Source organism: Vulpes vulpes, chromosome 7 (assembly GCF_048418805.1).
Source record: "Vulpes vulpes isolate BD-2025 chromosome 7, VulVul3, whole genome shotgun sequence".
In the NCBI taxonomy this organism is placed as follows: Eukaryota; Metazoa; Chordata; class Mammalia; order Carnivora; family Canidae; genus Vulpes; species Vulpes vulpes.
This window is the reverse complement of record NC_132786.1, coordinates 110236098-110259221: the sequence shown is the minus strand read 5'-3', so window position 1 is coordinate 110259221 and position 23124 is coordinate 110236098. Positions and strand designations below refer to the sequence as shown.

The 23124-nt window shown below is 43.1% G+C and overlaps 1 protein-coding gene across 1 annotated transcript; it reads left to right on the top strand.

Annotated features, from left to right (window-relative positions):
- The first annotated feature begins 2552 nt into the window (after positions 1-2552).
- Positions 2553-22885, top strand: LOC112935386 (retinitis pigmentosa 9 protein). The gene is made up of 6 exons (XM_072764701.1): positions 2553-2773; positions 15139-15169; positions 16279-16408; positions 19221-19312; positions 21451-21512; positions 22237-22885. Exons 1-6 carry the CDS (start codon positions 2622-2624, stop codon positions 22433-22435), a joined length of 666 nt encoding a protein of 221 aa, XP_072620802.1. The 5' UTR covers positions 2553-2621; the 3' UTR covers positions 22436-22885.
- Positions 22886-23124: the final 239 nt, after the last annotated feature.

Below are 23124 nucleotides of genomic sequence, written 5' to 3'. Positions count from 1 at the left end.
GCGGGGGGCGGGGCTACCATCGGGGGCGGGGCTCGCGCGGGAGGGGCGGGGCTTCCTGCGGGGGCGGGGCTTGCGCGGGAGGAGCGGGGCGTCCGGGTTTTTCCGCGGTTTCTCCTCCCAGCCTCCTGGAGCAGTTACTTTTCCCCGCTCGGAGGCTTGTAAGAGGCTCAGTGTATGAACCAGGAGGCAGTGGCCCGGGGGGCCGCACTAGCGAGGGTCAGTCTTTGAGCCCTGGTGGCAAGAGGTGGTGCTTTCAAAACTTTCTTCTCATCTCTGCTTTCAAAAGCCAAGCGGTGGGATGCCCGGGTGGCTCGGCGGTTGAGCGTCTGCCTTTGGCTCAGCGCGTGATCCTGGGGTCTCTGATCGAGTCCTGCATTGAGGTCCTTGCAGGGAGCCTGCTTCTCTCTCTGCCTGTGTCTCTGCCTCTCCCTTTCTGTGTCTCTCATGAATAAATAAATAAAATCTTAAAAAAAAAAAAAAAGCCAAGGGGTGCCCCTCGAATAAAAGATTTTTCTAAATAATAGAATAAAATATTCTGTATGAAAAGAATTAAGTGAAAATTATCTTGGAGGTGCCTGCATGGCTCAATTGGTTAAGCCCCCAACTCTTGATCTCAGCTCAATTCTTGATCTCCGAGTCATGAATGAGTCCAAGTCCTGTATTAGGCTCCATGCCGGGCGTGGAAGCTACGAAGGAAAGAAAGGAAAGGAAGAAAGGATGTAAGAAAGAAAAGAAAAAATTATCTTGAACCTGCTAAGATATTTAATTTTAAAAAGGAAAATACATATTCCCTTATTATCCATATATTAAAATTTCAGCCAGGAAGCCACCCAGGGATCCCTATCAATGTTAATTTTAAAAACTAAATTTGGGGATCCCTGGGTGGTGCAGTGGTTTGGCGCTTGCCTTTGGCCCAGGGCGCGATCCTGGAGACCCGGGATCGAATCCCACGTCGGGCTCCCGGTGCATGGAGCCTGCCTCTCCCTCTGCCTGTGTCTCTGCCTCTCTCTCTCTCTCTCTCTCTCTCTCTCTCTCTGTGACTATCATAAATAAATAAAAATTTTTTTAAAAAAACCATAAAATTTAAAAAAAAAATAAAAACTAAATTTGGGGGCAGCCTGGGTTGCTCAGCAAGGTTAGTGCTGCCTTCAGTCCAGGGCGTGATCCTGGAGACCGGGGTGTCGAGTCCCATGCGGGACTCCCTGCATGGAGTCTGCTTCTCCCCCTGCCTGTGTCTCTGCCTCTCTCTCTTTCTGTGTCTCTCATGAATAAATAAATAAAATCTTAACAACAACAACAACAAAAAACTAACTTTGTGGGGCACCTGGGTGGCTCAGTTGGTTAGGCATCCCACTCTTAATCTCGACTCAGGTCAAGATCCCAAGGCCCTGGGATGGAGCCCCACATGAGCGGAAAGTCTGCTTCTGCCTCCTTCCCACTGCTCCCCACACTTGTGCACTCTTTCGCTTCCAAATAAAAATCTTAAAAAAAAAAAACTAACTTTGCAATCAAACATTGTTTCTGACAGAGTTCTTAGTCACAGACAAAAGAAGCCACTCTAGCTGGTCAGAGTAGTTTCTAGGAAATCAGGTAGTTCATCAAACCTCTGGGAGACCCAGACAACCTCACAGCCAGAGTATTTACAGGACACACTAGTTCAGGTAACTTGCATCAGCCGCTAGATTGGTTTATGCACCGGTTCTTCCCTCAAAGGAAGAACCTGATTTCCAAGCTCTGGGACATATCAGTGTAATAACTATGTTTCTGTTCATAGCCTTTGTGTGCTCATTCATTTGGATTTTCTCTAATAAACATGAAGAAGCTCCTCGTGTATTTTAAGTATTAATTATAATGAACGCCACATTTGAGGGGAATATTCCCTATGCTGTTACTTTTAGTTCCTTTATGGTTTCCTCTATTATGTTAAAACAGTGATTACAACTTCACATATCAGATACATTTACAAAATGCACCTGGTTAAGCACTTTAGCAATTTGCAGCCTGGCTCCTCTACTCCTGCATCCTTGTGGCCAGGTTATTTAACTCTCTCCGCCTCCTTATCTATGAAAGAAGGGTAATACGAGTAATAAGAGCACTTGGTAAGTTTTTAAAGGCTAAATCCACTTAAGGGCTTGGCTCCACGACCAGCGCATAAAAGCGCTCAGCGGAGGGAGCTTTCCGTCCAGCTCCCAAACCGTGTCCAGGTCCGCCGCAGACGAGGCGGTGACCGCGCGCTGGAAAATGCCCGCAGCAGCCCCGCCCGCACAGCCGCCGCCGCGGGTCGCGGGCCTCCGGGGAGGGGGCGCGGCCGGGGCTCCCCGCAGCCTCCGCCTCCTCCGCCTCCTCCGCCTCCTCCTCCGCCGCCCGCGGCCGCCGCCAGGGGGCGCGCTCCGACCCCGGCCGGCCCGGCGGCGGGGCCCCGGCGCGGCGAGCGCGGACTCGGGGCGGCGGCGCGGGGCGGCCCGGCGGGGGGCGGGGGCCCGGAGGCCGCGGCGGGGCGGGCGGGAGGGGGCGCTGCGGGGCCGGCGGGGCGGGGCGCGGCGCGGCGCGGAGGAAGTGCCGTCTTGGCCGCCGCCACCGCCTCGGGCCGCCGCGGGGCCGCCTCCGCCACGCGGGCCGCGATGTCGGCCGGGCCCGGGCGCGACGACGCGGGGGCCGGGGGCGCGCGGCGGCCGCGGGAGACGGCGGAGCAGGAGCTGCAGCGGCGCCGGGAGCAGAAGCGGCGGCGGCACGACGCGCAGCAGCTGCAGCAGCTCAAGCACCTGGAGTCCTTGTGAGTCCGCGCCGCCCCGCGCTCCGCCAGGTGTGGGGGCGGGGAGGCCGGGGCGCCGGGTGCCCGGGTCCCCGCGGGCCGCGCCTCGGAGGGGCGGGGAGGGGGCGGAGCGGGAACGGGGGGGGAGGGGCGCCGAGCGGCCTGGGGCTGCCCTCGCGGCCTGCGGAGGGCCCGAGCCCGCGGCAGGTGCAGTGAGCGCCGCCGCCCTGCGCCTTCCCGGGGCCCGGGTGGCGGGGCCGACGGTGGGGCCGACGGTGGGGCCCACGGTGAGGCCCACGGTGAGGCCGACGGTGAGGCCGCTGAAGCCGCGTTCGCCTCCTCTGCAGCCAGGGCGGGGGGGGGGTGCAGGGGAGACCCCGCGGCCGTCGGGGCGTGCAGGGGCTGCAGCGAGGCCAGCGCAGCTCCGCGGGCCGAGCCGGGACCCGGGCCTCCTGCGGACCGAGGGGCCCCGGTGGGGGCAGGGCGGGTGGGACGGGCCGCACCCCGGTGGGAGGCGGATTGCCGGCCTTCCAGGGCCCCTCTTTGGCGTCCCCGGGGTCCCGTTTCAGGCATTGGCACTACCTACGGGAAGGTGTAAGGGAACGTCCTTAGAGGGTTCAGACTCTGTCGTTAACCCGGAGCTTTGCCTGGTGAGCTGAATGTCACATCAGTAAGGCAGAGGTTGCGGGACAGGCGCTGCGTTGCTGGAACCCCCGGTCCTGGCCCCTCCAGGCGCTCTGTGGCCGCGTCCTATGCAATGCAGGTGCTCAAATACCTTTCCCTAGCATAAGCCTGAGCTTCCCAGAGCCCGGCCTGACCCCTCAGTATCTTTAACTGTGGGGTACCAGGTAGTGGCTAACACTCTACATTTATTTTGTAGCTCACAGAGCACTCATAGACATCAGAAGGATTATAACCTCCTTTTGCAGATGCGGAAAGAAAGGCAGGTTCAGCAGTTAAGTAACCTGATCAAGGAGACATTGATCTGTAAACCAGCAAAACTAAAGAGGAAGCCAGGTGTCGCCTGATTTCCAGATCAGTTGGATTTTTCCATTTCAGGGATTTAAACTTTCTGGGCTGCTGACATATTTGGGTTGGCTAATTCAAAGGCATGTTTGCTTTTTAAAAAAAATTTATTTTTGGGGATCCCTGGGTGGCGCAGCGGTTCGGCGCCTGCCTTTGGCCCAGGGCGCGATCCTGGAGATCCGGGATCGAATCCCACATCGGGCTCCCGGCGCATGGAGCCTGCTTCTCCCTCTGCCTATGTCTCTGCCTCTCTCTCTCTCTCTGTGACTATCATAAATAAATGATAATAAAAAATAAATAAATAAATAAAAATAAAAATAATTATTTTTTTAATTGTTTTTTGAAGATTTTATTTATTTATTCATGAGAGACACACAGAGAGAGAATGAGGAACAGACACAGGCAGAGGGAGAAGCAGGCTCCATGCAGGGAGCCCAATGCGGGACTCGATCCCAGGCCTCCAGGATCACACCCCGGGCTAAAGGCAGCGCCAAACTGCTGAGCCACCTGGGCTGCCCCAAATTTTTATTTTTAGAATAATATTTTAAACATCAAATGAGACTAAGAGGCTAATTTCAAGAACAAGTGGTTCAGGACGCCTAGGTGGTTCAGGGGTTCGGCGCCTGCCCTCTGCCCAGGGCCTGATCCTGGGGTCCCGGGATCCAGTCCCACATCAGGCTCCCTGCAGGGAGCCTGCTTCTCCCTCTGCCTGTGTCTCTGCCTATCTCTCTGTATCTCTCATGAATAAATAAAATCCTTAAAAAAAAAAAAAAAAAAAAAAACCAAGTGGTACATATATCCCTGTTCCGTAGTCACCTGCACACTCCCTGCAACTCTCTCCAACCAAGGTTTCAGTAAGTAAATAGTTTTTTTCTTCTGGGACTTAACTACTCACTTGTAAATTATATGCTTATACTACTTTTTTTAGATTGAACAACAGACACTACCTATAAACCTCATGTCACATAAATAAGGGTTTCGTTCTCTTTCTCTACCCGTTTGCCTCCATCCTTCCGGTATAGCTCTATGATAATTTTTGTTAAGTCAGTCGTTGGTATTAGCATTATAATAACTATCCAACATTGCTCACTTTGGAGCAAAATGGTGTTTTGTGATTTTTTTTTTTTTTTTTTGCTTTCTAACACGATTTTTGTTTTTCAACTGGTTAATAAGAGCCTCAATCTTTTTCATTTGCTTAATTTCCTATACCTGCTGCTAACTTTATTCAAAAGGCCCTAAAAGCCAACAGTATTTTTTTCAAAATGTTCCTATATATCAGGCAGTCTATCAGTTTGTTTTTAAAACCGAGAATTTTCCTTCTCTTCTCCAGTACCCTGTGGTTACTTTCTAAACCTGGTGTACAACTGCCTTTGTCACTTTCCTGTCTTGGAGCCCATTTCTGGACCCTATGTCTTCCTCTTTTTCTCTTTACCTCATTTTGTTGAAGTGTATTATGTAACTTCCTATAAAAAGTGCATTGGGGTGAATTTGTTGAGTCTTTACATACCTGAAAATGTCTTTATCCTATCCTCAAACATGATAGGTAGGTGGTCTAGGTATAGAATTCTAGGCTAGAAATTATTTTCACTTGATTTCAGAGGTGGTAGGCTACTATTTCCTAGCTTCCAGTATTGCCAAGAAATCTGGTGCCACTCTAATTCCCTTTCTTTTTTAAGGAACTTGCCCTACCTTCCCTCTTTTGCAAGGCTTAAAGAATTCTTTTTATCTAGTATTTTGCAGTTTCTTTTTTTTTTTTTTTTTAAGATTTATTTATTTTAGGGAGAGAGAGCATGCATGGAGGGAAGGAGGACAGAGGAAGAGACTCCTCAAACAACTCCCTGCCGAGTGGGGAATCTGATGCAGGGCTCCATCTCACAACTCTGAGATCATGACCTGAGCTAAAATCAAGAGTTGGGCAATTAACCAACAGAGCCACCCAGACACCCCTTCCAGTTTCATGATGTGAACTGTTTCTCACCAGATTTCAGACTTTTTAAATATTTTCTTGATACTTCGTGTGTATTTAATATTCATACATGATCTATGTTTTAATTTCCTTCCCTCCATTTTGTTTTTTCTTAATTCTTAGACTTTTGTGATCCTCTTTTCATTCTACTTCTATAAGATTTACCTTCTAGTCCTTCCACCATTGCACTTTTAAGTTTCAGTTTTTAATTTTGAAAAGCTGCTTATTCCGAGAATTCTTTTTTTCCTAGCATCTGTTTTTTCCTCAATAACAAATCTGTCATCTTTAAGGATACTATTTTTTTTCTTTTTTTGTTTGCTGTTTCTTCTCTGCCTTTTCTTATGGTTTCTTTCACTTAAAGGTTTTTTCCTAATGTGCAGGGATCCTTGGATCTCCCCCATTAAGAGTGAGGCATTATAAAGCTTTTTGAAGGGGCAGCCCAGGTGGCCTAGTGGTTTAGCGCCTGCCTTCGGCCCTGGGCATGATCCTGGAGACCCGGGATCGAGTCCCATGTCGGGCTTCCTGCATGGAGCCTGCTTCTCCCTCTGCCTATGTCTCTGCCTCTCTCTCTCTCTCTCTGTCTCTCAAGTAAATAAAATCTTTTGAAAATAAATAAATAAAACTTTTTGAAGGGAGCAGTTGAGAGAGAGAGAATGCAGAGGTGCTGGTTCATTGACTGGTAAATTTCAATTGTAGGGATATCAGACTACAATGAAAAGGAAAGCAAATAACTAAGTTGACCAGCCAGCAATGTAAAATGGGAAGCCACATAGTGATTTTTCACAAATTGAATTCAAATTCTTTTTTCCCCCTGGTTGCCCTTATTAGGTCCCTTTGCACTCCCCCGGCCAGTTTCTTACACTTTACCTTACCTTTTCTTACCCTATGACTATACCTGCCAGAACCCTACAGGCATCTGAGTCTTCCACCCTGTGCTTTAACCCGTGCTCCAACTCTATTCAAGTGCCCCTTGTCTGCTGGACATAACTAAATGGAGATTCTGTATATATGTGGCAGTTTATCTCTGCCTTCCACCGCATAGGAGCAAGCTGCGGGAACAACTGGATTTGAGTATGCTTACACAAGGACTCTTCCAAAAGAAATCCTATGCCAGCACTCAAAAATACAAGAGTATTTTTAAGTAGTTGGCAAATTAAAGATTTCTTTCCCCGTACTCTGTTGGAAAGATAGTTTTTCCTCTGTTATCTAAATATAGTCTTCTTACTGCTCAGAGAAACTTATTACAGTCTGAATGATTTAGTAGCAAGGCTTCACAGATGGCACAAAATAATGGACCTCCACCAAGTTTTTTTTTAATATTAATAACTACAAAGAGTGTACACTTCTCAACTGTCACAGTGAAGAAGCCAACTACACAAACACACTCCCATTCTAGATCTGGTTGTTTTGTTTACATAGTCTCTACACCTAGTGTGGGGCTTGAACTCACAACCCTGAGACCGAGAGTCGACTACACACTCTACCGACTGAGCCAGCCAGGTGCACCCCAGATCTATTTTTTTTTCAGATCTATTATTTTTAATAGTTAAATTATTACTTTAGACCTTGAGAAATAACCTTTTTTTAACATGTTATAGAAATAAAGAATTATTAAAACCTAGGAAAAAAACATCAACTATGTTCCTTTAAATGTGGAGAAACAGTTGTAAAATGGACTTTTTAGGGAGTTCCATTGCTAATAATAACAGGTTTCAAAATATATAGTCAGTTCCATCACACTCCTTTTCCACTTAGGCAAAAACATTTACATCATTTCCTTTAGAGAGACTCTGGATTAATGATGAGAGTGGAGAAGCCTCCATCACAATCCTTATTTGGAAGCATCCAGAGATGAAGCCAAAGGGACATTTTCTTTGCTGTAACTATTCATGGCATTTCTCATCCTTCATCTACTACAAAGGAAAAAACACTCCTGTTTTCCTTTTCTATACTCATACTACATACTACACTCACAGCACTGTTCTAACTGTGTAGTTTTCCAGCATCACCAAGAAATGTTCTGTTCCCAGAGGACACCAAGTAAGTGTCTTACAGATTTAATTCTGATGTTGTCTACCTGGAGTCAGCGTCAGAACCTATAGGTTAAGGGCTCAGTCTCAGAAGACCTCCCCTCTCCACACACTTTAAATGTCAATTACAAGTCCAGCTTGCTAGTAACCCATTGTCTGTAAAGCACAGGGTCCCTCAGTACCCTCCTCTGGAGCAGCTCATAGAACTTAGGAAAACATTTTATGTCATTACTGATTTATTATAAATTGTTATATAACTCAGGAGCATCCAGGTGGAGCAGATACATAGTGTAAGGCATGTGGGAAGGGGCATGGAGCTTCCATGTCCTCACCAGATACATCACGTCACACCTTTACATGTTTTACCTTCAAGCTCTCTGAACTCCATTTTGGGTTTTTTGTTGCTGTTGTTGTTTTTAAGAGCTTATTTATTTTTTTTAATTAATTTTTATTGGTGTTCAATTTACCAACATACAGAAAAACACCCAGTGCTCATCCCGTCAAGTGTCCACCTCAGTGCCCGTCACCCATTCACCCCCACCCCCCGCCCTCCTCCCCTTCCACCACCCCTAGTTCATTTCCCCGAGTTAGGAGTCTTTATGTTCTGTCTCCCTTCCTGATATTTCCCAACATTTCTTCTCCCTTCCTTTATATTCCCTTTCACTATTATTCATATTCCCCAAATGAATGAGAACATACACTGTTTGTCCTTCTCCGATTGACTTACTTCACTCAGCATAATACCCTCCAGTTCCATCCACGTTGAAGCAAATGGTGGGTATTTGTCGTTTCTAATCGCTGAGTAATATTCCATTGTATACATAAACCACATCTTCTTTATCCATTCATCTTTCGATGGACACCGAGGCTCCTTCCACAGTTTGGCTATTGTGGCCATTGCTGATAGAAACATCGGGGTGCAAGTGTCCCGACGTTTCATTGCATCTGAATCTTTGGGGTAAATCCCCAGCAGTGCAATTGCTGGGTTGTAGGGCAGGTCTATTTTTAACTCTTTGAGGAACCTCCACACAGTTTTCCAGAGTGGCTGCACCAGTTCACATTCCCACCAACAGTGTAAGAGGGTTCCCTTTTCTCCGCATCCTCTCCAACATTTGTTGTTTCCTGCCTTGTTAATTTTCCCCATTCTCACTGGTGTGAGGTGGTATCTCATTGTGGTTTTGATTTGTATTTCCCTGATGGCAAGTGATGGGGAGCATTTTCTCATGTGCATGTTGGCCATGTCCATGTCTTCCTCTGTGAGATTTCTCTTCATGTCTTTTGCCCATTTCATGATTGGATTGTTTGTTTCTTTGGTGTTGAGTTTAATAAGTTCTTTATAGATTTTGGAAACTAGCCCTTTATCTGATATGTCATTTGCAAATATCTTCTCCCATTCTGTAGGTTGTCTTTTAGTTTTGTTGACTGTATCCTTTGCTGTGCAAAAGCTTCTTATCTTGATGAAGTACCAATAGTTCATTTTTGCTTTTGTTTCTTTTGCCTTTGTGGATGTATCTTGCAAGAAGTTACTGTGGCCGAGTTCAAAGAGGGTGTTGCCTGTGTTCTCTTCTATGATTTTGATGGACTCTTGTCTCACATTTAGATCTCTCATCCATTTTGAGTTTATCTTTGTGTATGGTGCAAGAGAGTGGTCCAGTTTCATTCTTCTGCATGTGGATGTCCAATTTTCCCAGCACCATTTATTGAAGAGACTGTCTTTCTTCCAATGGATAGTCTTTCCTCCTTTATCGAATATTAGATGACCGTACATTTCAGGGTCCACTTCTGGGTTCTCTATTCTGTTCCATTGATCTATGTGTCTGTTTTTGTGCCAGTACCACACTGTCTTGATGACCACAGCTTTGTAGTACAACCTGAAATCTGGCATTGTGATGCCCCCAGCTATGGTTTTCTTTTTTAAAATTCCCCTGGCTATTCGGGGTCTTTTCTGATTCCACACAAATCTTAAAATAATTTGTTCTAACTCTCTGAAGAAAGTCCATGGTATTTTGATAGGGATTGCAAGAGCTTATTTATTTAATAGAGAGACAGTGAAAGAGAACACAAGCAGGAAGGAGAAGCAAGCTGAGCAAGGAGCCCAAAGTGGGGCTCCATCCCCTTATGAACTGAGCGAAAGCAGATGCTTAACTGACTGAGCCACCCAGGCACCCCTGGGCTTTTTTTTTTATAGAGGCTTTATCACATAGGCATAATTGATTAATCAATGGCCATTGGTGATTAATTCAATCTCCCTGGAGGTAAGACTGAACGTTCCAACCCTCTAATCATAGAACTGGTTCCCCTGGCAACCAGTCCTCATCTTTAGGAGCTTTGCAAAAGTGACCTCATTAATAAACAGTTTGGCTGAAAGGGCCTTGTTATGAATAGCAAACTTTTACCTTTATAGCTCTGGACCTACTTTGAGAACTGGGAACAAAACTAAACAGTATAAGAAAAGATGCTTCCTTTATATAGGAAATTACAAGGTTTTAGGAGCTGGGTGCCAGAACAGTGGATGAAGACCAAATACATATTTATTATAATCATACCCACCATCAATATCACACCCACCAAAGTTGTTTTCTTTCATATCTTAAGAGAAAGCTCAAAGGAAAAGCATTTCACTTTTCCCTTGGTCAATTCTCCCTAACTTCTATAACCTCAAATATATAATCTATTCTGAAGAGTCTTTAAAGTTGATCCAGAAGAAGAGGGTCAGAATGAAGAAAACAAAACCATTAAGTGATGCTATACTTTACAGCCATTCTGAAATATTAAAATGAGTCCTTTCCTGGAGGTTTACAAGGTTAAGACCTAGATCTGAGCTATAGAATGTATATTTATTACTCCTTATAGAAGAGATACAAATCCCTTTAAGAGTTTGAGATGCTCTTTGAGTACACAGACACCCAGCCTCAGAATTTGCTTCTTGGTCTCTCTCAGTTTGGTCCCTGGCCAGAAATAATGAGGACCTGGCCAGTCTGGTGATTGGTTGCCACAGAGCACAGACAGGAAGTTTTCTGCTGTACAAAACGATTCCTGGTCTTCAAACCAGAGGATGGAGGCTTATCCTTGCTAAAATCTGTGATTAAAGACCCTATAGCTCTGTTTCCCATTAACTTGATGAATGTCAGACCCAGGCTTAGATGTTGATTCCTAGCTTAACATTTCCCCTCACAAACTCCTTAGAATTATCTGCCTCCACATGGCTGTTCCCAGCATCAACAACCAAACGTGTATGCATTTAATATTGCACACAACCCAACCCCTGCCTCAGAGAGGGCATGATGTCGTTGTCCTTGTTACTACCTCCCCCAGCCTCATGGTATTTTGCTTTGGGTTGGGGAAAGTATTGTCAAAATGCAGGGTAGTATGGTATATAAATTTTATCACAGTGAATAAAAAGTGGGTAATGAGCAATGTGGTAGAAATTATTTTAGGGAAAACTGGGTTTACCACAGTATCTGTGCCCAAATCAAATCGTACTCAAGCTCTGAATTTCAAGTGTTCCCGTAGTCTTCTGTTTTCCAGGGACAAACATGGTGCTAGAATAATTGCTGTATTCAGCTAAACATGCACTGACAGTCATGTACAGGTGAGCATGTGAACTCTGGGCTTTGTGCCCTTGTACAATGTATTTAACCCATGAACAGTTATTAATACAGGAAATGCGTTGCTGACTTAGAACAGTAGTTGCAGTTTGGTGAAAGAACTCTAGATGTCACGAGGTCTGGGTGATTGTCCCAAATCAGCCGCTTAATTGGTAGCCTCCAGTTGTTGGAATCAGTGAAGGAAAATGTTGGAACTGATGTTGGGGGAAGAAAAGATTGAGGGTCAGAGTCCCTGGCCTGCCCTTCCTTATTCTGAGATTTTTAACATGATAGTTTATAATAAGGCATATTTTATGAGCCTCACAGGAGAATGGATGCACTTGGCTAAATGCTGATGTATCACCTACACAGGGGAAGAGGCAGTGATCCCTGAAGCCAGATACGGAAAAGGAGTCCCTGAGTCCTGTGGTCTAGAAAGGCAGTAGCTCAGCTGGGGATGATGTCTATGGGAAGTCCACTGCCAGGTCTCTGCCCACCTCCACTTAGGAGCAACTGGCAAATCCCTGTAAGACTGCAGACCTATAAAAAAAGATGTGAAGACTGTCTTAGGATGGCCAAGCTTCTCTGCTGGTCCACATCTTGGCCTTTATGATGCTAGTGCTTCAGTCCTGGGCTGCCTCATGAGGCTGCTGAGAGCAGTGACTTGGTTTCAACAGAAGGAGCAGAAGCCAACATTGTGAAGTGCCTTTCCAGAGATGAAAGGGATGTTTGCTGTGACATAGTGACCAATGAGGAAATTGAGGCTCTCAGGATTAAATAACTTGTCCAAAGTACACAGGCAGTGAGAATGAATCAGAATTCAAACCAAAAGAATTTTTTACCTGTGTTAAAGAACAAAAATTCAACCTAGTAAATTTGAAGATCTACTTGGTTTTATTAATTGATTCATGAATCCAGCAGCATCCCATCTAGCAAGTAGAGAGATGCTCCAAACTGTACAAAACGGAAGATTTCTAGGAGGGTGGTGAATGAAGTTACCAGCAAAAGAAAAAAAATTGTTCCAGGCAAAGTCACCTTCTCTTGGGTGAAAGAGCAGGGAGTCTTATCGTGCAGATTACCTCATCTTTGGTGGATAGAGAGAGACCATGTGACCGATCAGTTTATTGGTACTAATCAGAATATTCCTGCTGACAGTTAAGAATACGTTTGTGGGGGAGGTTAAAACTGTAATTAGGGCATATATTAGGGCCCAGTTGGATGACATGGACTAAGTGGCTCCATTTTGGGACCCTGGTTTTCTTGTTAACCAGAGCCCTGAGCCCATTCATTTAGAACTGGAAAATGTTACAAGCTGGAAATGTGGGAGTTCTCTACTCCAAAAAACCAAAACCTCTTTATCAAGGCAGTTGCACTGTTTATAAAGAGAGTCAATAAAAATAATATGATTTAGTAATGGATTTGATGTCCTTTATTCAAGGGAAATAAGTCCGTGGATTGGAGGAGTACAATGCCTTGCTCTTCCCAGGGATTTTGGACAAAAGGGAATTTTCTATGCCCTTGGTTTTTCTTCTGATACTTAGCACTATGCCTGACATAATGGTTGAGTGAATTCTTGTGCAACAAATAAGTTTTCAAGTTGAACCTTCATATCGCCTGAGAATTAAGTTCAGTTTCCCCTATTATACTTGTTCTTTTTTGTTAGGAAGAAAATGACAAGCCGGATAGAGCTAGAGTGGAGATTTAATTCTTGAAAAAAACTACAGAAATAACTGAAACTTCAAAACGAAAATGCAGCCTATGAGCTGTTAGTAGCATATTTTGGGGCCGTTTTTCTTTCTTAATCTCTCATTACTTTTGGTTTTGCTTTCAGAGGGAAATTAACCTGTGCTTCTACTAACATAGGTACCAAGAAAATGCCATCAATTTCACTTTTCTTTTGTAATGAAAAAACATGAGGTAACATATTTGCATATAAATAAATATGAGTGAAAAATAAAGGTCCCTCCCTCAGGTTTCCTTCCAGAGGTGTTCCATTCATTTCGAGACACCTCTATGCTTATACCTCTGTACTTTTAGTCTCCTTCTCCGCATACACACAAATGAAAGCACACCAAATACACTGTTCTTTACCCTATGGCTTTTTTTATTATTATTATCTTAAACTATTTGGGATATTGCCCTACATTCTTTTTGGGATAATCTATATTTATGTGACTTAGATAAATGATCTACCATTTTAACATTTATTAGTGTTTTTCTGGTGTTAAAAGACATTTTATGATACAGAATTCAGAAAATTAATCATCTCTGAACTCACCACCTGTCTGCAGCAATTTTGGGATTCCCACACTTACAAGCTTTTGGAGTCAAAACACAATTTTGAACCAGCCTCCTTGCCCAGATACCCTCTCCCAGGAAAATGTTCTTTTTAGAGGCATTGAGAAGACCTAAGATGTTCACTTGTCCTGCTTGATTTTTCAGTTTCTTCTTTTTTGCAGAGGAAGGGGGATGGTGTCCAATGTGTTTGATACCCACGTTACATGATCTCACTGGGGTCCTGGGATCAAGTGACCCCACAGGGAGCCTACTTCTCCTTCTGCCTATGTCTGTGCCTTTCTGTCTCTAATGAATAAATAAATAAAATCTTTTTAAAAAAATAACATGATTACACCTAATAGTAATAGTGTTATATGTTAGTTGTATCTCAACTTAAAAAATAATAATTTTTAGGGCAGCCCGGGTGGCTCAGCAGTTTAGCGCTGCCTTCAGCCCACGGCATGATCCTGGAGACCCGGGATCGAGTCCCATGTCAGGCTCCCTGCATAGAGCCTGCTTCTCCCTCTGCCTGTGTGTCTCTCTGTCTCTCATGAATAAATAAATAAAATCTTTAAAAATAATAATTTTTAAAACATACATGAGCATTTGGAACTAATTTTCCAGATTTGGAAACCAGAAGCCTTTTGGGGGCAGTTCCAGCAGAGTGATAGGAAGTGAAAATGAATGGGGAGCATAGGGATGATGTGTATGTTCCCGTAGGAGCCTTGGGGGTCTGAGAGCTCAAAAGGAAAGTACATTCCCACCCATCATACATCTGCTTCCTCTAGCCGTGTTCTTTACTGAATGCTGCCTGTGGTCCAGGCACCGTGCAGGGGTCCTGGACCCCGAGTCCAGCAAGGTCCAAAGTACACAGGGCTGTCAGAGAGCCGAGGGGCAGACAGCTGGCTCATTCTGCGGGCAGGGTGGGTGGGTGAGCAGGATTTGAACTGGGAGCTGAGGGGAAATGGGAGAGGAAGCCTCTAAGACAGATCACCTTCACCTCCTTCCCCTGCCAACAGGCCCTTCCCTCCAGCTTTGCTCCTGCCCCTCTGTGCTGCCCCCAACCAAGTCAGTACAGTTTTCTCCACCTGCCACCACTCCACCCCCATGAGCCTCTTCAATGTTGAGTAAGTAGAAGGTGTATCAGGTAAACAACCTGACAACTATGACAGTTGGAACCATGATCAGCTCATAGGTTTTCTTCCCTCTCATTTCCCCTGCAGTCTCTTGGCTTTCTCTTCAAAAATAAAATCACCGTGCTCAGGCACCTGGTTATTACTTCAGGGAATTTCAATTCTAGATCGCCACAGGATGTGGTGCAGCATCAGGTTATTTATAGGTGATCCCCGACTGCTGGGCATATTTTATCAACTGCTTTAGATATAATGTAGTTTTAAAGTTTTACTAAAAGTATCCTTTTTGTTTTGGCCTGCAGTTGCTTTTTGCTCACTAAAACTTATGTTCTTGTTAATGTTTTTAATGACGTCTTTTCTTTTCTAGCTATGAAAAACCTCCTCCTGGGCTTATCAAGGTCAGTGTGAAGTTTGTGCCTTTGGTTATTCTCTTAGACGAATTTGACTCAGTGCTCAGACTCAGTAACGTGTTACGAACACCTGTTGCATAAGGTTTGAACATCCTTTTATGATAACGCCGCTCCACCCTGCGGATTCCAGTCGGTTCATACACTTTGGGCTGGTCCAGCCTGTGCTTTTGTAGAAGTGTCCTCAGCCCTGTGTCTGTCCCTAAGAACTGGGGCCCGCACATTCCTCAGTGATCAGTCCCCTTCTCCCTCCCTCTCTTGCTGTGGCTGCATCTTCTCATAGTTGTGCTCCTCCTCTGACTTGCTGCTGGCTTCCCGAGTGTCAGCAGCTCAGAACAGTAGTCTCTAAGGGGACTGGAAGGTCCTCTGGTCCAGTCCCTGGTGCAGGGCACCCCCCTGTCTCCCAGCAGCACCTGGCCCCAGGGTCCAGTCTCTCTGCAGGAGGAAGACCTAAAGGGCTCGGTAGAGGCCAGGACAGCCTTCTCCTTGCTCATGTTCACAGAAAAGAAAAGACTGTTAGAAAAACCTTCTTTTGTATAAATTTAATATTCATAGGAACTGCAGACAATCAGTAGCTAAAAAAAATAACACCATAATTGTGTAACGAAGTTATTTGGTGGTGAAAGCACATTTCATAAATACAGCATCTATGAGATTGTACAACATGACTGTGGTCTCCAAGGGATAATAATCTTTTTAAATTTAACATGTTATTCTCATCATTTCAGGAAATCTTGTTTAATCCTATACTTTGCCTCATTACACAAGGCTTTTAAGTTAACAGAAAAGTTTGTGGTCAGTCTAATTTTTGTGATCTAGAATCAGGATTTGGAGCTCACAGATCATTCCTATGTGAACAATACTAGTAATATTTCTCTAAGAATAGCTCTGTCATGTTCCTGATATAGTTCTTCTGGTACATTTATTTCTCGTTTTTCTGTCAGGTATAATTGATCTTTCTTGTATTTGAGAGGGTAACTTAGGATGACATGGGTGTGTCCAGCCCCTGAGAAAGCCAGGCAGTGCTGTGTTCAGAAGCAGGTGGGAGAGAATTTCTGTGCTTTTTTGCCAAGTTGTGTACACGCTGTTTCCTTTTTTAGGAAGATGAGACGAAGCCAGAAGACTGTATACCAGATGTACCAGGCAATGAACATGCCAGGGAATTTCTGGCTCACGCTCCAACGAAAGGACTTTGGATGCCACTGGGGAAAGAAGTCAAAGTTATGCAGTGTGAGCATGGGAGAGTTTCAAGTAACACTCCTCAATACACGCAAGTTATACAGAGCGTGTTTACTTCTTTTTTTCTTTTTTTTTAATTTGTTCTCAGTGCAGCCCTGTTAAGTCAAAGTATGATCCCTGTTTTACAGTTCAGGAAGCTGACCTGCATGTATTAGTAAGTGGTCCGAGATGAGAGGTAGAGCTGAGCTTTGATTCCAGGGCTTCTGACTCCAAGGGCAGTGGTCTTCCACAGAAACATAGCTACCTTTAGAGTTCACTCTTCGGTTATATTCCAGTAACAAAAAGGATATTCCCTTGTGTAAATGCCACAAGGGACAAGAGATGTATTGGAGGGCCAGGTCTCTTTGGGTCTTGCATCATTTGCCCCCCACCAGTGGTGTTAAGGTTCCATCCATGTAACCTGAGAGGAGCTGTGGGCCCCAGAGAGTGGGTCCGGAACAGTATGCTCTACATGCACACCCCCACCCCACCAGGGCTGCACTTTTCGTCCAGCATAAGATGGTATTTGAGAAAGGGTACTGCTGCCTTTTAAAGACATTTGTATAGGGCAGCTGAGATGGCTCAGCAGTTTAGCGCCTGCCCAGAGCATGATCCTGGAGATCTGGGATTGAGTCCCACATTAGGCTCCTTGCATGGAGAGCCTCTGCCTATGTCTCTGCCTCTCTCTGTATCTCATGAATAAATAAATAAAACCTTTAAAAAAATAAAATAAAAAGACATTTGTAGAGAGATCCTTCATGCACATAATTAAAATAGTAGTTCCCTCATTTGCCTCATACTAAAGGTAACCATGTAAACTTTTTTTAAGAAGATTATTTTGGAGGCACCTGGCTGGCTCAGGCAAAGGAGCATGTGACTCTTGATCTCAGGGTCATGAGTTCCAGCCCCACATGGGGAATAGAGATTACTTAAAAAAATAGAATATTTTAAAGTTTATCTCCATGTATCTAAATAACGGCGTTGTATTCCTGGCTCTTTATTTTTCAGATTTCTTCACTATATGTTGACTTCTTACTCTAGAAGATTTCCAGCTCTTTTTTTCTACCTCCACCCCACTTCATACATACTCTGCCTATCTCCCAGTTTCCCAATCTGTTATAATTTAGTTAAATCTTTTGTGTATATTTAATTATGATTATTTTCAGAAATGAATCATGTACTAAACCAATTACATTTCCTTTCATGCAGCCTGCATAATGTTTTGTTTTCCCTGCAGTTCATAGTTGCCTTTTTTGTGTTCTTTTTGCTTTTTTTCTGTGTACTGATTACTAATTCAACTGCTTCAGACATTTGAGGTATTCTGTTAGTTTTTTCCTCCTGCAGAGAGTTGTTCACCCTGCTATCTACAGGGACCTTCCTTCACCATCACTCTCTGGTTTCCCTTAACCTCCCTCTTGTGTGTGATCTCCTAGTTGCCGTATCTTGGGTCTTCTTTCTTGTTGCCTTCTCTTGGTGTGGTAGAGGACATTCTCTAGTAGCCGAGAAATGGGTTATCGGAGAGAAAATTCTCAAGACTGTATTTTTCTGGAAACATCTCTATTTAATATTTTAGTTTGCTATTTAGAATTCTTTGTTAAAAACATGCTTCCTTCAGAATTTTGAAGGCACTGCTCCATTGCCTTCTCATTGGTAGGATTGCTGTTGAAAAGTCTGAGGCAATTAAGATTTCAGATGCCTTGATGTAACCTGCTTTGTTGTTGTCTTTTGTTTTTAATTCCTCTGTCCAAGAGTTTAGGAGATCATCTCCCTGTTCCCAATATCCTGAAATCCCACAAATTGTTTCCTTTTTTTTTTTAAGATATTATTTATTTATTCATGAGAGAAACAGAGAGAGAGAGGCAAAGACACAGGCAGAGTCAGAAGCAGGCTCCAGGCAGGGAGCCCGACACGGGACTCGATCCTGGGTCCCCAGGATCAGGCCCTGGGCTGAAGGTGGCGCTAAACCGCTGAGCTACCTGGGATGCCCTCACCAATTGTTTCATTGATTATTTCCTCTCCTCTGTTTGCAATTCTTTTATTGGGGCCATGGACTTCTTAGATCAGTTTTCTAATTTCTGTTCTTTTCTCTCCTGTTTTTGTTTTCTGCTCTTTAGAATATCTCATCAACATAGCTACCAATCCTCCAATTAAGTTTTTTATTTCAGTTCCAGAAGCTCTTTTTTCTTCTATGATTCTTTTATTCTGTTCTTATTCTGTCATTGCAATATGTTCCCTAAGGATGTTTTTCTTCTAATATCTTTTTATTTCTTCCAAGTTGGTGTTTCCTATTTATTTTTTCACCTTTTTCATTTGTGAAGAGGCTTTCAGGTGGACTAAACAATAGAAATTTATTGTCTTACCATTCTGGAGGCTGTCAGTGTGAAATCAGGGTGTGAGCAGGGTTGGCTCCTTCTGAGGGCTGTGAGGGAAAAAAATTTGTCTCAGGCCCCTCCAAAGATCCTATCTCACAATGAGGTCACATCCTGAAGTACAAAGGGTTAGGACATTCAGCATAATGGAAGTCCAGGATAGAGGGGGCAACAGTACAAAAAAAAAATCAGATTTTAATTTTTGCAGAGGATTGCTTAGTAACTACTTGGCTCATTTCTAAAACCCAAGATTAAAGGATGCTTATGAAAGCAATTGATTTTTCTTTATTTTCTGGTGTAAATATGTAAGCATGGCTCATCCACTAATTGCATTTGCTTTGGAAATTGGAATCAAATGAAGAATATCTTTAGTATGATCTATTGATACTTTATCTTGATTAAGTAAAACTTCATTATCTTACAGATATATATCCATCCCTTTTCTTTGTTTTTAGGTTGGCGTTGTAAACGGTATGGTCACCGAACAGGCGACAAAGAATGCCCTTTCTTTATCAAAGGCAACCAGAAGTTAGAACAGTTCAGAGTTGTAAGTAAAACCCAGGGTTTCAATTTATATTTGCCGGAGATGGTGAATGTCAGTGACTCAGGCAGTGACCAGTGAACTGGAGGTTAACATGAACTACATTTCCAGGGCTTTCTGGCCAAAGTATTTGTGTTAATGACATCTCTGTTAAACTGAATTTGTATGACAGATTAGCTCATTAGCAAAAAACTAATGTTTATTAAAGTGACATTTGCTTATGCCTTGGGAACACCAATTTCCTTTTCTGAAAGACACTGTTATGTGTTCAATCACTTTTTGCTTATAGAAAAAAATCTTTCATAACTAAAATCAGCATTCTAGTTCCAATCTTTATGTCAAGATTAAATATGTTTCTTTTATAAACTAGATATATATGTATAAATGATTTATCCAGTTTGCATGACAGTAAAATATATATGTCATTTCCCCACTTTATTTTCACAGTCACCTTGCAGGGTTGTTAGCACCCATTCAGGCACTCTTTCAGGCAGTTTACCTATGCTGTTATCAGAGAGATGAGGATTATCACCATATATCAAACTGGGGTCCGCAAACATTTGCCAGGAACTTTAAGACATTTTAAAAATTCGGGATGCCTGGGTGGCTCAGTGGTTGAGCATCTGCCTTCAGCCCGAGACGTGATCCTGAGTCTGGGGATCAATCCCACATCGGGCTCCCTGTGAGGAGCCTGTTTCCACCTCTATGTCTCTGCCTCTCTCTGTGTGTCTCTCATGAATAAATAAATAAACAAAATCTTTTTTTAAAAAGGCATTTTAAAAATTGTACTTTCATTTTAAAAATATGGGGAAAATATTCTGGGTAAATCAGTGCTACCAGGAAAGGCAAATGTACAGTTCCTATAACAGTTAAATTGAATGAATAAATTCATATATTTTAATTCAGAAACCTAAATTCTAAAAGTAGATCCTAAGGCTATGAAATCAATATATACAAATTTTTATGAACATATAAGGAATTATTCAGAATTATTTCTGTGACTGAAAAATAGACTAAAGAAAATAGGAAGCAACTTCAGTGACCAGCATACTAACATAAGTACTGTAATATAGAAGTCATATAGCTTTAAAAAAATAAAGTCATATAGCTTTTAAAAATTATTTTTTGGAAGAATGTATAATATCATGGGAGGATATTCATGAAAATGTTAATAAAAAGAGAACACAATTATATATTTAATTATAATTTTTTGTAAATTATGAATGACTAGAAGAACCATGCTAAAATGTTAGCAGTAAATATCTCTGGCTAGTAAGAATATAGATATTTTTAACTTTTTTAATATGTAAATTTGTTATTGAAAATTTTTAAAGATAATTCACTTACCGTAAAATTCAGTCTATGTGTAGTCATATTCTAAGTATTTTTAAATTATACAACCATTACAAGAATACGTTTGCTTTAACAAAATTGACATGTTACAGTAAGGTTTTTCACAATTGATTTTTTAAGTCCAATATTGCCTGTCTCCAGGAAAATATGCTTAGGTAACTTGATAAGGATATTTCCACACTTCTTTTTGGGCATATACATAGGTTTTTGCGCACCAGTACATGAATCATTCTTATGTATCATTTCCAACTTAGTATCTCTTGATCATCTGTTTACATAAAAAAAGAAGTACCTCAATATTTCTAAGTAATATTTAATGATTCTGTCATGTTTGATATCCTTAAAAAAGCTATTCAAATTATATCTGTATAACTTTTTTGTAGCTTCCATGAGTTTGAAGTGATGGCGACCCTTAAGAAGGATTAGAACATGTTAAATATAAAATTACACCAAACAGGGATCCCTCGGTGGCGCAGCGGTTTGGCGCCTGCCTTTGGCCGAAGGCGCGATCCTGGAGACCCGGGATCGAATCCCACGTCGGGCTCCCGGTACATGGAGCCTGCGTCTCCCTCTGCCTGTGTCTCTGCCTCTCTCTCTCTCTCTCTGTGACTATCATAAATAAATAAAAATTAAAAAAAAAAAAACTAAGTAATCAAAAATAAATAAATAAATAACATAAAATAAAATTACACCAAACAGGGAAAAAAAACTGCTTTCAGTAAAATATGAATTTTTATTTACCTGATAGTCCATGGAGCCTAACAGAACTATAACCTTTTGTCATCCTCAAGGCACATGAAGATCCCATGTATGACATCATCCGAGAGAACAAAAGACACGAAAAGGATGTAAGGTGAGATGGTTCTAATGATACCAATACCCTCTTAAGGTCTGAAATTATATAAAGTTGGAAACACCCATTCTAGTATTAGATGAGTGGTTTGATAACTGTGGTACTTTAGCTGTGAAATATTTGGAAGGCAGGAGTAATCACAGAAAGGCCAGTGGGTGGGGAATGGGCAGGCCAGCCTTGTTCTACTTGGGTTAGCTTAAAGCAGTGGGCTTGGCTGCTCCTGCTCACACCACTGCTGGATGCTGACTTAGTTTCAGTGTCTGAGCTATTGTTAAAAATTCACTTTAGACAAGAATTAAAGATAAGGTGAATAAAGAGGAGGGTTGGTTCTTCTCAAACTGGTTACATGGAATTCTAAGTGTTAAGGAGATAGATTACCTAGTGTGACCTTGAGCAGCTGTGGGTGGGAGGGTGGGGTGTGATGAAGGAAGGTAGGAACGTGTTTGAAGTTCTGTACTAAGGACTGGAGAAACATGCAGAAGAATTTAGGATGATGAAGAGACTACAGAGTGACTTGTACACTGGTTACCGTCACGTCAGAGAGGCATGGGTGTGAACAAGAATGGGGAAGACATGCACAAATAAAAGTGAATACTGTCTTCAGTAAGGTGGTTATTCGTGATGTTTTTTTTTTTTTTTTTACTCTCGCTGCTGCTCTTATATCGTTTTTATCTACGTTTCTTTTCAGAGTTAAATATGGTTTTGGTTAATCTTCTCTGTGTAGGATACAGCAGTTGAAACAGTTACTGGAGGATTCTACCTCTGAGGAAGATGGGAGCAGCTCCAGTTCCTCAGCATGCAAAGAGAAACACAAGAAAAAGAAGAAGAAAGAAAAACATAAGAAAAGGAAGAAAGACAAGAAGAAGAAGAAGAAACGAAAGCATAAGTCTTCCAAGTCGAATGAGAGTTCAGACTCGGATTGATGAGGACTTGACTGGTTCAGCATTGTCTCCCCACAGATCAGACACTGTGGCCAAAGACCAGAGGCCACGGCGGAGGCGGGGAGGACGAGGAGGGAGCCGCCAGAGAGCAGGGGATTGGACGTCACCCGTGTGAATCCTCACTTGCCTTCCAGCAAAGATGTGACCCCAGGAGGGTGAGTTGTACCTTCCCAGGCGCTGGCTCTGGACAGCAGCTGATCTCAGGCAGGAAAGCTTTGTTCAGTGCCCTCCTCCCGCTGAGCCCCAAGGTTTGTGATTTCTTGGAGGGGCCTCTGCCGGGGCAGCTGGACTGGGGATGAGCTCTGAGGAAGCTCCGGGTGCTGCCCCAGCCTCTCCCACCCCCCACCAGGGCACTACTTGGTTCCCAGAGACTTCAGGCTTGACTTTTCTCTGTTGTCCAGGATAATAAAAGCTCATTATTTATTTTTTAAATGTATTTATTTTTTACTTCTGAATAATACATGCATGTGCTCAAATTTAAAAGGTATACAAGATTTAATCATGAAAATTTTTCCTCCTTCCTTTCTCTCCCAGCCACCTGTATCCCTTCCTAGTGGCTACCAGTTTTACCAGGTTCTTGTTGGGTCTTCCAGAAATATTTTATATATCACAATAAATATAGGGCTTTTTTTTTTTACACAAATGCCATAAATACTCATCTGCACATTTTA

Excerpts from the sequence above, each read along its gene's own strand:
- LOC112935386 (XM_072764701.1), top strand. The coding sequence starts at position 2,622 with ATGTCGGCCGGGCCCGGGCGCGACGACGCGGGGGCCGGGGGCGCGCGG. Across the intron at positions 15,170-16,278 it reads CTCCTCCTGGGCTTATCAAG|GAAGATGAGACGAAGCCAGA; the intron begins GTCAGTGTGAAG and ends TTCCTTTTTTAG. Across the intron at positions 16,409-19,220 it reads AGAAGTCAAAGTTATGCAGT|GTTGGCGTTGTAAACGGTAT; the intron begins GTGAGCATGGGA and ends CTTTGTTTTTAG.